The 12,545-nt window shown below is 42.1% G+C and overlaps 1 protein-coding gene across 1 annotated transcript in view; it reads right to left on the bottom strand.

The window, feature by feature from the left end:
• LOC137433081 (ATP-binding cassette sub-family C member 9) overlaps window positions 1-12,545 on the bottom strand; it is a 221,312-nt gene that overhangs the window by 158,593 nt on the left and 50,174 nt on the right. The window contains exon 2 of the mRNA XM_078782848.1: window positions 8,338-8,504. Within this exon, the coding sequence (XP_078638974.1) occupies window positions 8,338-8,488 (151 nt within the window). The 5' untranslated portion in view covers window positions 8,489-8,504. The remainder of the gene's footprint in view (window positions 1-8,337; window positions 8,505-12,545) is intronic.

The following is a 12,545-nucleotide window of genomic DNA, read 5'->3' as shown; positions in this document are numbered from 1 at the left end:
TTCTAAAGTGTAATTCTAAAGTGTAATTCTAAAGTGTAATTCTAAAGGGTAATTCTAAAGTGTAATTCTAAAGTGTAATTCTGAAGTGTAATTCTAAAGGGTAATTCTAAAGTGTAATTCTAAAGTGTAATTCTAAAGTGTAATTCTAAAGTGTAATTCTAAAGTGTAGTTCTAAAGTGTAATTCTAAAGGGTAATTCTAAAGTGTAATTCTAAAGTGTAATTCCAAAGTGTAGTTCTAAAGTGTAATTCTAAAGTGTAGTTCTAAAGTGTAATTCTAAAGTGTAATTCTAAAGTGTAATTCTAAAGGGTAATTCTAAAGTGTAATTCTAAAGTGTAATTCTAAAGGGTAATTCTAAAGTGTAATTCTAAAGTGTAATTCTAAAGTGTAATTCTAAAGTGTAATTCTAAAGTGTAATTCTAAAGTGTAATTCTAAAGTGTAATTCTAAAGGGTAATTCTAAAGTGTAATTCTAAAGTGTAATTCTAAAGTGTAGTTCTAAAGTGTAATTCTAAAGGGTAATTCTAAAGTGTAGTTCTAAAGTGTAATTCTAAAGTGTAGTTCTAAAGTGTAATTCTAAAGTGTAGTTCTAAAGTGTAATTCTAAAGTGTAGTTCTAAAGGGTAATTCTAAAGTGTAGTTCTAAAGTGTAATTCTAAAGTGTAATTCTAAAGTGTAATTCTAAAGTGTAGTTCTAAAGTGTAATTCTAAAGTGTAATTCTAAAGTGTAATTCTAAAGTGTAGTTCTAAAGTGTAATTCTAAAGTGTAATTCTAAAGTGTAGTTTTAAAGTGCAATTCTAAAGTGTAATTCTAAAGTGTAATTCTAAAGTGTAATTCTAAGGTGTAATTCTAAAGTGTAATTCTAAAGTGTAATTCTAAAGTGTAGTTCTAAAGTGTAGTTCTAAAGTGTAATTCTAAAGTGTAATTCTAAAGGGTAATTCTAAAGTGTAATTCTAAAGTGTAGTTCTAAAGTGTAATTCTAAAGGGTAATTCTAAAGTGTAGTTCTAAAGTGTAGTTCTAAAGTGTAGTTCTAAAGTGTAATTCTAAAGTGTAATTCTAAAGTGTAGTTCTAAAGTGTAATTCTAAAGTGTAATTCTAAAGTGTAATTCTAAAGTGTAATTCTAAAGTGTAATTCTAAAGTGTAATTCTAAAGGGTAATTCTAAAGTGTAGTTCTAAAGTGTCATTCTAAAGTGTAATTCTAAAGTGTAGTTCTAAAGCGTAGTTCTGAAGTGTAGTTCTAAAGTGTAATTCTAAAGGGTAATTCTAAAGTGTAGTTCTGAAGTGTAGTTCTAAAGTGTAGTTCTAAAGTGTACTTCTAAAGTGTAATTCTAAAGTGTAGTTCTAAAGTGTAATTCTAAAGGGTAATTCTAAAGTGTAATTCTAAAGTGTAATTCTAAAGTGTAGTTCTAAAGTGTAATTCTAAAGTGTAATTCTAAAGTGTAGTTCTAAAGTGTAATTATAAAGGGTAATTCTAAAGTGTAATTCTAAAGTGTAGTTCTAAAGTGTAATTATAAAGGGTAATTCTAAAGTGTAATTCTAAAGTGTAGTTCTAAAGTGTAATTCTAAAGTGTAATTCTAAAGTGTAATTCTAAAGTGTAGTTCTAAAGTGTAATTCTAAAGTGTAATTCTAAAGGGTAATTCTAAAGTGTAATTCTAAAGTGTAATTCTAAAGTGTAATTCTAAAGTGTAATTCTAAAGTGTAATTCTAAAGTGTAATTCTAAAGTGTAATTCTAAAGTGTAGTTCTAAAGTGTAATTCTAAAGGGTAATTCTAAAGTGTAATTCTAAAGTGTAATTCTAAAGGGTAATTCTAAAGTGTAGTTCTAAAGGGTAATTCTAAAGGGTGATTCTAAAGTGTAATTCTAAAGTGTAATTCTGAAGTGTAATTCTGAAGTGTAGTTCTAAAGTGTAGTTCTAAAGTGTAATTCTAAAGTGTAGTTCTAAAGTGTAATTCTAAAGGGTAATTCTAAAGTGTAATTCTAAAGTGTAGTTCTAAAGTGTAATTCTAAAGTGTAATTCTAAAGTGTAATTCTAAAGTGTAATTCTAAAGTGTAATTCTAAAGTGTAATTCTAAAGTGTAATTCTAAAGTGTAATTCTAAAGTGTAGTTCTAAAGTGTAATTCTAAAGTGTAATTCTAAAGTGTAATTCTAAAGTGTAATTCTAAAGTGTAATTCTAAAGTGTAATTCTAAAGTGTAATTCTAAAGTGTAGTTCTAAAGTGTAATTCTAAAGGGTAATTCTAAAGTGTAATTCTAAAGTGTAATTCTAAAGTGTAGTTCTAAAGTGTAATTCTAAAGTGTAATTCTAAAGTGTAATTCTAAAGTGTAATTCTAAAGTGTAGTTCTAAAGTGTAATTCTAAAGTGTAATTCTAAAGTGTAGTTCTAAAGTGTAGTTCTAAAGTGTAATTCTAAAGTGTAGTTCTAAAGTGTAGTTCTAAAGTGTAGTTCTAAAGTGTAGTTCTAAAGTGTAGTTCTGAAGTGTAGTTCTAAAGTGTAGTTCTAAAGTGTAATTCTAAAGTGTAATTCTAAAGTGAAGATCTTAGGGTGTAGTGAAAATGTATCAAAGTTGAACCCAGGTGTGATGCTCACTTAAACCGCTGAGAGGCGTCTATAAGACCTCGGACGTCTGCGACTCTGGGCCACTCCTGCGACATTATACTATGACATGGAGACTTGAATGGTACGTACCCACTCATATTCTAGGCTTGCTTGCATTGACTAATATTATCGATCCTTCCTATATGATGCCAAGATCCTGATATATATTGCATGATTGTATTTTACAGGAGGATTCCAGAGATCTGATTGTTATTAAACCTACCTGTGGGACAAAGTTGTGGACTTGATTGATTTTCACAACACTTAATAACAATCAGTCTTGCCGTCCACTCGAGGACAAGAGGCGAACATGGCGGGACACAAGATGATCCAGGTACCGATATTCGGCGCCGACCCACAAGCAGTGGATTCGGGCTCGGAGCTGACGCATTGGCTCAAGACACTGGATCATCAGTTCAAAGCCCAGGATGCCGTTGTCACTGATGAAACGAAACTGAACGTGCTGCAGACTAAAGTACACCATAACGTCTACAGGGGCATCGAACAGTGTACGCCGTACAATGCCACTGTGACAGAGCTAAAATGAATTTACATTAAAAAACGGAGTGTGGTGTATTCCAGGCATCTGCTCGCAACGCGGAGTCAACAGCCCACTGAGACGCTAGATCACTTCGCCCAAGAGCTGCGACGTCTACTTGCAGACAGTACTCCCGAGGTACGCACTCATGAGCAAGTCCAAGATGATCTTGTCCGAGATTCTTTTGTCTCTGGGATCAGCTCGTCAACCATCAGACAAAGACTTTTGGAAACAGCGGACCTGACGTTCACGGAAGCTCTACGGCTGGCACACGTATACGCTGAGGCCCGGGAGCAATCTAACGCCTATGATCACACACGTGTCATTGCGGGGACTTCTCAACACGCACGACCGGAGAGAGCTACCGCCGAGGATACGGGAGCAGACTCGACCACACTAGCGGAACCCCTGGCCGCTCCCGAGGAGGACCCGGATTCCGGCTTGGCGGCAGCTGCGGCGGCTAGACCAAAGCCTGTACGAAACGCTACGTGTTATTTCTGCGGGAATCGACAACATCCCAGGTCTGCGTGTCCGGCTCGGGAAGCAATATGCCATTTGTGTTCGACTAAAGGACATTTTGCAAAAGTTTGCCGAAAGGCTGCGTGGGGCACACGAACTCGCGCGACCTTGAATGGGCTTATCGCCGAGCCAAAGGGCCGAGCACAGAGCGGGGCGCCTCACCCGGCTTTGATGAGCGGCGCTCCTCCTCGTGGGCCCCTGGCTGCACGCTCGACCTTGGTGAGATACATCGGGCCACCAAAACAAGTGGCGCTAACATGACCGAACGCGGAGCGACCGTCCTTGACTGGTATCCGAACGTCTCATGATGGCTTTGAGACTTATCGCGTGACTCTAGTGTCATCCGAAGGCTGCTCGTACGAACTACAAGCTCTTGCTTCAGCACGTGAAACTACAGTTGGCTTCGGCCCTTCTCGCGTGACATGAGCGCCATCCGCTGGCTGCTCGTACAAACTACAAGCTCCTGCTTTGGCACGGTAAACTACGCGCTTGGCACGAGCGCCCTCCGGAGGCTGCTCGAACAGCCGGAAAACTGTAGCCGGCGTTGGATCTACACGCGAGGCGCGATCATCTCGCTAGGATGGCTCAATACCTGCCGGTCCACCCGGCCTTGCTCAGGCCATTATTCCACTTATGATCGAAGGCATTTTTGCACGGGCTTTAATCGATACGGGGTCCACAGATAGTTTTATTGATCATCGACTGGTGCGTAAACATGGATGGCTGGTCCTTGGGACAACACGACGGATCTTTATGGCCTCCCAAGGGCTTAGGATCAGCACAAAAGGGGAATGTCGATTGAAGCTTGTGATAAAGGGACGCATGTTTCCAGATGTACATCTCATGGTCTTACCTGCTTTATGTGCTGATATTCTGTTAGGACATGATTTTCTTAAGCGACGTGGACGTTTGGAAATGGAATTTGGTGGGACTGACACGCTTGCTGTGTGTGCACTCGCAGGTATGGAAATTGAGCCTCTTTCGCTGTTCCCCAACATGACCACGGACTGCACACCTGTAGCGGTAAAATCACGGTGCTACTCACGAGCAGACGCGCAATTCATTGCGGAAGAAACAGCCCAGCTCTTAAAGGAAGGTATCATAGAACCTAGCCGGTCGCCGTGGCGGGCCCAGGTCTTAGTGGTGCGAAGTGAAGCGCATCGCAAACGAATGGTAATCGACTATTCACAGCCGATTAATCGCTTTACACAGCTGGATGCCTACCCCCTACCGGGGATGGACGCACTGGTTCGACAGGTGGCCCAGTACTCAGTCTATAGCACTCTCGATCTGCGTAGTGCGTATCATCAGATCCCCATCTCCGGGGCCGATCGCATCTATACCGCTTTTGAATCAGGTCAACGGTTATAATACCAGTTCACCCGACTACCTTTTGGGGTGACGAACAGGGTCGCCTGTTTTCAGAGGGCTATGGACGACCTCATTGCTAAGGAGGACTTGACAGATGTCTTTGTATATCTGGACAATCTTACGGTTTGTGGGCATGACCAGGGGCATCATGATGCCAATCTGAAGCGCTTCCTCGAGGTCGTGCAGAGGTATCGCCTAACCATGAATGAGGCTAAGTGTCGTTACTCCATGCGCACGATAGATCTTCTGGGGTACACCGTGACCCACGGCTCTGTTGCTCCAGATAAGGAGCGTCTGCGTCCTTTGCTCGATATGGCTCCGCCCTGCGATCGAGCTTCGCTGAAGCGTGCTCTCGGGCTGTTCGGCCATTATTCTAAGTGGGTGCAAAATTTCTCCGCGAAACTCCATCCACTTGTGGCCTGCGACGCGTTTCCCCTGAGCCCAGCCGCCTTGGCTGCCTTTAGGGGCGTTAAGTCCGACATCGCTGGCGCTGCTGTGGCGACGATCGACGAGAGCAAATCTTTCATCTTAGAAAGTGATGCCTCGGATCATGCGATAGCGGGGACTCTCTCCCAGGGGTGGCGCCCTGTGGCTTTCTTTTCGTGGACTCTCACCTCCGCAGGGCGGGGGTATTCGTCTGTTGAAAAGGAAACGTACGCGATCGTCGAGTCGATTCGGCGATGGCGTCCGTACTTGCTTGGGTGATGCTTCCAAATCATCACGGACCAACAAAGCGTGGCGTTTATGTACGACACGTTACATGCTCAACGCATTAAGAATGAGAAAATCACTCGCTGGCGTATCGAACTCGCCGACTTCTGCTACACCATCAAATATCGCCCGGGGAAGGATAACCTGGTCGCCGACGCCTTATTGAGGCCGGCTACGTGCGCGGGTCTCATAACTTTGGAGGGTCTGGGCGCTTTGCACGACACTATGTGTCATCCTGGGGTGACGCGTTTCGCTCATTTTGTGCGTCGTGGTAATCTGCCGTACTCGGTTGAGGGCATCCGCCGGGTCTGCCGCGACTGCGCTGTATGTGCGGAACTCAAACCGCATTTTTACAACCCTCCCATGGGGACGCTGGTCAGGGCTACTAGACCATGGGAGAGATTGGCGATGGATTTCAAAGGACCGCTGCCGGTGTCGAGCAACTCTCGTTATCTGCTCACTATCGTTAATGAGTACTCGCGATCCCCTTTCGCTTACACAGGCGCAGATATGATGGCTGCCACAGTCATTCGGTGCCTGCAGAATTTGTTTTCTATGTTTGGGTATCCGACCTACGTGCATACAGATTGGGGAGCGGTGTTCCTGTCCCAGGAAGTGAGGTGCTTCTTGCTCCAAAATAATGTCGCTTCGAGTTGCACCACTCAGTACCGACCACAGGCGAATGGGCAGGTCGAACGCTTCAATGGGATCATATGGAGGGCCGTCATGCTAAGCCTCAGGACCCTCGGCCGGGGCCTAGATAAATGGGCTTGGTCGCTACCTGCGGCGTTGAACTCGATCATGGCTCTACTATGTACGGCCACCAACCAGACTCCTCACGAAAGACTGTTCCACCACCCTAGAAGCTCGGGTAGTATCCGATCTTTACCCAGTTGGCTCGCTGAGCCGGGGCCGGCCTATCTCAAACGTGCGGTTCGCACGAGCAAGTACGATCCCTTAGTGGATAAGGTGCAGGTACTCCAGGCTAATCCCGAGCATGCTCGTGTGATGACGGCAGATGGACGTGAGTCCACTGTCTCCGTACGCCATCTCACCCCTTGTGGGGTCATCGACCCTTATAGGGATATCGACGAACCGATCTACGAGGCTATGGACTCTCCCGAAGCTCCCCCTATGGAGTATCTGCCGTCCCTCCCTTCGCCAGATACACCCCTGCCTGAAGGCACTGAGGTGCCCCCTCCGACACCTGCCTCCAGTGGCTACTCCGATGCAGGGGACTCCGGGCTTGGGGATGTCGTACCCGGTAGTTTCCGGACCCGTGCTGGCAGGGTAATTCGCCGCCCTGACCGCTACGGATGGACCGACTGACATGGATTGACATCACCGATCAATTAATGCTGACGCATGCTTGATTCCTGCCTAGCGGCAGTGTAGTTCTAACGGCGGGGAGAATGTAGTGAAAATGTATCAAAGTTGAACCCAGGTGTGATGCTCACTTAAACCGCTGAGAGGCGTCTATAAGACCTCGGACGTCCGCGACTCTGGGCCACTCCTGCGACATTATACTATGACATGTAGACTTGAATGGTATGTACCCGCTCATATTCTAGGCTTGCTTGCATTGACTAATATTATCGATCCTTCCTATATGATGCCAAGATCCTGATATATATTGCATGATTGTATTTTACAGGATGATGCCAGAGATCTGATTGTTATTAAACCTACCTATGGGACAAAGTTGTGGACTTGATTGATTTTCACAACAGTTTTAAACCTTAATTTTAATTGGATAATATACTTGCAGACTTTATGACACAAATCACCTTCTTGGCTTAACAGTTTCAGGTGCATGGCTACCTGAAGATCTTAGGGTCTTGAGTTTGAGCCCTTGCGGGCCGTTAAGTAACACCAGGTGGGTTGACTCGGCCTGTCATCCTTCCGAGGTCGGCAAAATGGGTACCAGCTTACCGGTAATAGGGGGCACCGCATCAGCGGCAAAGCCACGCCCCAAAAATAATGCAACAAACAGCCACAGGCTGCCTGAAATAATAATACTGCACGGGTTATCGAGTTCTATGAACTCTATAGTTGCCAAAGCATCAGGTTACATCTCCAGTCCTCTCCCATACATGGTCACCTTTCGCATATTAGGTCTGATCTGATCTGACTCAAAGTTCGGCAACAAATGTGTTGCAAGATATTCTAAAATAAGGCTTTCTTTCAGGTAAGGTAGTTTATAAACCCATGTAGTAGTCCTAGATTGATGACGGATTGTCATGATTGTGATTGATGTTGTGAAGAGGAACAGGTTGAGATGGTTTGGTCATGTGTTGAGGAAGGATGAAAGTGACTGGTTGAGAAGAGTGATGGAAATGAATGTAGAAGGAAGTAGAGGACGGGGAAGACCGAGAAAGACCTGGCTAAAGGTGGTCAAAGAAGAAATGCGGGCAAGGGGGTTAACGAGAGATGCACAAAATAGGGCAAGATGGAGAAGATTGTCATGGGGACCGCAAGGCTAACCCCCGCTCTTGCAGGGAAAATGGCCTTAAAATGCCTGTTGTTGTTGTTGTTGTTGTTGTTGTAGTAGTAGTAGTAGTCCTAGAACATTATATTCCAGTGGTTATCACATGTACTTACCGATGAATAGGATGGGGAAGGTGATGAAGAGAAGGAATACGTGGGGCACCAGATTGAGGGCATCGACGAAGCAGCCATTATTGAGGACATCATCTCCCACATTATATGCCAAGGTCGTGTTGTTATCACTTCCACAGAACGCGAGAGGCATCAGGTGTGTGGTGTTCCTGCAACCATGGTACAGCATATCCCACAGGCATGGTCATCTCCAGTATTCGTTTTCTTAACAAGTACAAAAAGTTTTAATTAAAACAAAAGCCGCGTCGATGTTACACAATGCCTAGATGCAGCTGTGCCTATAACGTCGATGTTATAAGCACAGGACATTCCTATTGATTCGATTACTTGATGTTATTTTTGTGCAAAGTGAAAATATATCTCGGCAATTTCCCGTGTGTGGCGACGAATTTTTAATATATCTCGGCATTTTCCCGTCTGTTATTTCAGGCGGTGTATGACTGACCATGCCGCGATTTAAAAAAAATATATCTCGGCAATTTCCCGTGTGTGGCGACACGTGAACGAAGCTATGCTCCTCTCTCCACATTATTGTGACGACGTATAAATTAAATATTTCATCGTGACGATTGTCATCAAATGGACGAATTTTTAATATATCTCGGCATTTTCCCGTCTGTTATTTCGGGCGGTGTATGACTGAGCATGCCGCGATTAAAAAATATATATATCTCAATGGACTTGAAGTTACAGGCCTTTGAGAATTCATTTCGTTCTATAAAGGGCAACTTTCATCGGATTTTCTTCCCGTTTTTTTTCAACCGAGTCTAAAACTATGTTAGCGACTGTGAAAAATGAAATGATATATCGAATTTGATTTGAAAGAAAACTGTGTGAGAGAGGAAGACACCACGGGCCTACAAAACAGGCCTCAAAGCTATGCGAGTTAATAAAATGGTGGATATTTGTTTATATGAAGCCTCTCCCAAAATGGGTGGAGCTATGGTTCCCAGAATGGGTGGAGCTTTGAGGTTTTGTCTTCTCTGCAAGAACAAGAAGAAGAAGAAGAAGCAGAGGTAACAACAACAGCAGAGGGCACTCTATGAGCAGCGTCTGCGACGTGGCTAAAAATAAATTAAATCATCTTTTCTCCAGTTAACACTGTACATTCTGACATGTGGAATCGAATAGACTTCCGGTCATTATGCAAACACACAAAGCAATCCCTCCCAGTAATGTGGTGCAAGTTTTGCCAGACATGACATCACTGGTTCCTCCATTATCAGCGAGGAGACAAACTCAGGTGTATTTCGATGATAAAATTTACTCAATTGTCATGAAAAGTTTGCTGCACACATTTATTTACAACATGTAGAAACTAGAATCTTGTTTCTATATGTTACCCCTTCCACATTCTAGATGGTATTCATAGAATATTTACCCTGCGCAGTCAACTTGTTGTGAGCCAACTCTTCTGTTTTTGAACATTTTTTTCTTTGATCCAATATGGCTGCCAGACCACATGAGTGATGACATCATAAATTTATATTCTCCAATATAATATTGTTGCATAGATCATGCTTAATACATTTCAAACTGATCAGACAAAGCGTTTTCCCTGTCGAATTATGACGTCATAATTATGGCACCAATGACATCATCATTAACATATCTTTATTTCCCATGGGGAGTAGTTGACAATGAGCCAGGTCTCAATGAGTCGTTTCAGAGATATAAAGGTGCGAAGTTTTTCCAAGATGGCGCCTGTACCACGTGAGCTATGACGTCATAATAATCATTAAAATATTCCACAGGAGGAGGCGCTCCTATGGTGAAAATTTCATGTCAATCGGACCAACGTTTGCCGAGAACATGATTTTTTTTCAATGCAGACACGTACGGCACACGGCACACGTACGTACCTGAATGCTTAACCCCGATTTTCGCTTCGCGAGCGCAGGGTAAATATTGCGATGGTCTCAATTACTGTTTGCTCGATTCTGTTTTTGCCACTGGTGTCTGGATCTGGATCCGGAAATGAAGCAGAATCGAATCGGCTTGTTAAGTCCTTGGTGTCCTTGTGTTTTATACTTCTCCCACCCCCCCCCTCCCTCCCCCCTCCCCCACTCCCTCTCCCCCCCTCATTCACACGCCTCCTCACCCCAAGCCCTCTCCCTCCCACACATCTCCCTGCTCTTAAATGTTGTGTGCTCTCAAGTGTTTGTGTGCTTCCCCTTCTCTTGTCTTCCGCTCCCTCTTTTTATATATTTTGTTTGTCTGGTTGATTTGTTTGTGAAGTAAATGAGTTTCACGAGCCTCGATTCAGTATACAAAAAAATAATAATAATCCACCAAGTTTTCTTACAATCCATCCACAACTTTTTGAAATATCATGTTATATATCGTTTTTGGTCCTATCTCTCAATGGTGAAAACTCACTTAAATAATTAAAAAATTCTCGTATCCCGGTCCAGGATATAATCTTCACCAAAATCTAATCAATTGGTCCTTGTCATACCACCCAACCTGTCCAACAAATTTTTGTCTCAATCTGTCCGTAACCTTTTTGAGATATCTTACTCACAGACAGACAGACAATGGGCTGGTGATGAAGATTTTGAGATTATGGACGGATTTGGTCGAAACTTGGTGGACAGGTTGGGTGCTTGACAAGAACAAGCCCATTCGATTTTGGTTTAGGTCTGGATCCAGAACCGACCAATCAGTGGATACAAAATATAAACTGTTCAACCTGGCGGAGGTATGCGCTCCACCGAGTGCCGTTCTAGTTTTCCGATTAAAACAGCATCCATAAGTGAAAATGAACTCTTTTTTTTCTTCTTTGGTTGAAGTCGGTTTGTCTTTTTGTGTGATTAATGTTCGCTCTTTCACGAGCCTCGATCTTGTATACAAGAAAAAAGAAAAAAAAAGTCACAGAGTTGAGGACTTGAAGTCACATTTTACATTTTGCGGATGTTCCATGGGTCGCTGCTGGTATTCTCAAACAAAAAGGTTTGTTGAAAATTTTATGACAAAAGCTCAAATGGTAAAAATGTTATGGCCCAGACAGACAGACAGACATTATCATTATGTACCATCATTATTATTATAATTATCACTATTATAATTATCATTATCACTCTGGGGTTACTGAAGAAGCCCTGAACACTTTTGATCATTTTCGCTACCGAGAAATAAACACTACGGGAAGGGGTCTCCATGTAATCACAATTTTCCTGTAGCCACCACATTCCTAGAACTCCAAGGCGGAAAAAAAAATCACACCCGTGTCCGAAGGAAGCGGTTCATTTTGGTATTTTTAATATGAAATGGGAAAAGCCTAGAAACGAACGAAACCCTTTAGAATAACTCTTTAGAACACATGAGAATTACCCTTTAGAACGCGCAAGAATTACCCTCTAGAACTACCCTTTAGAACCCATTAAAATTACCCTTTAGAACCTTCTAGAATTACACTTTAGAACCCATTATAATTACCCTTTAGAACCCTCTAGAATTACCCTTTGGAACCCATTATAATTACCCTTTAGAACCCTCTAGAATTGCCCTTTAGAACCCTCTAGAATTACCCTTTGGAACCCATTATAATTACCCTTTAGAACACTCTAGAATTACCCTTTAGAACCCTTTAGAATTACCCTTTAGAATTACCTTTTAGAATTACCCTTTCGAACCCTTTAGAATTACCCTTTAGAACCCTTCAGAATTACCTTTTAAAATTACCCTTTGTAATTACCTTTTAGAATTATCTTTTAGAATTACCCTTTAAAATTACCCTTTGTAATTACCTTTTAGAATTATCCTTTAAAATTACCCTTTGGAATTATCTTTTAGAATTACCTTTTAGAATTACCCTTTAAAATTACCCTTTGTAATTACCTTTTAGAATTATCCTTTAGAATTACCCTTTAAAATTACCCTTTGGAATTACCTTTTAGAATTATCCTTTAGAATTACCTTTTAGAATTATCCTTTAGAATTACCCTTTGGAATTATCTTTTAGAATTACCTTTTAGAATTACCCTTTAAAATTACCCTTTGTAATTACCTTTTAGAATTACCCTTTAAAATTACCCTTTGGAATTATCTTTTAGAATTACCCTTTAAAATTACCCTTTGTAATTACCTTTTAGAATTACCCTTTAAAATTACCCTTTGTAATTACCTTTTAGAATTATCCTTTAGAATTACCCTTTAAAATTACCCTTTGGAATTACCTTTTAGAATTA

The sequence above is a fragment of the Myxine glutinosa genome, chromosome 8, assembly GCF_964187855.1.
Source record: "Myxine glutinosa chromosome 8, kmMyxGlut1.1, whole genome shotgun sequence".
In the NCBI taxonomy this organism is placed as follows: domain Eukaryota; kingdom Metazoa; phylum Chordata; class Myxini; order Myxiniformes; family Myxinidae; genus Myxine; species Myxine glutinosa.
Note: the sequence above shows the minus strand (reverse complement) of the source record. Positions and strands in the feature narration are given on the sequence as shown.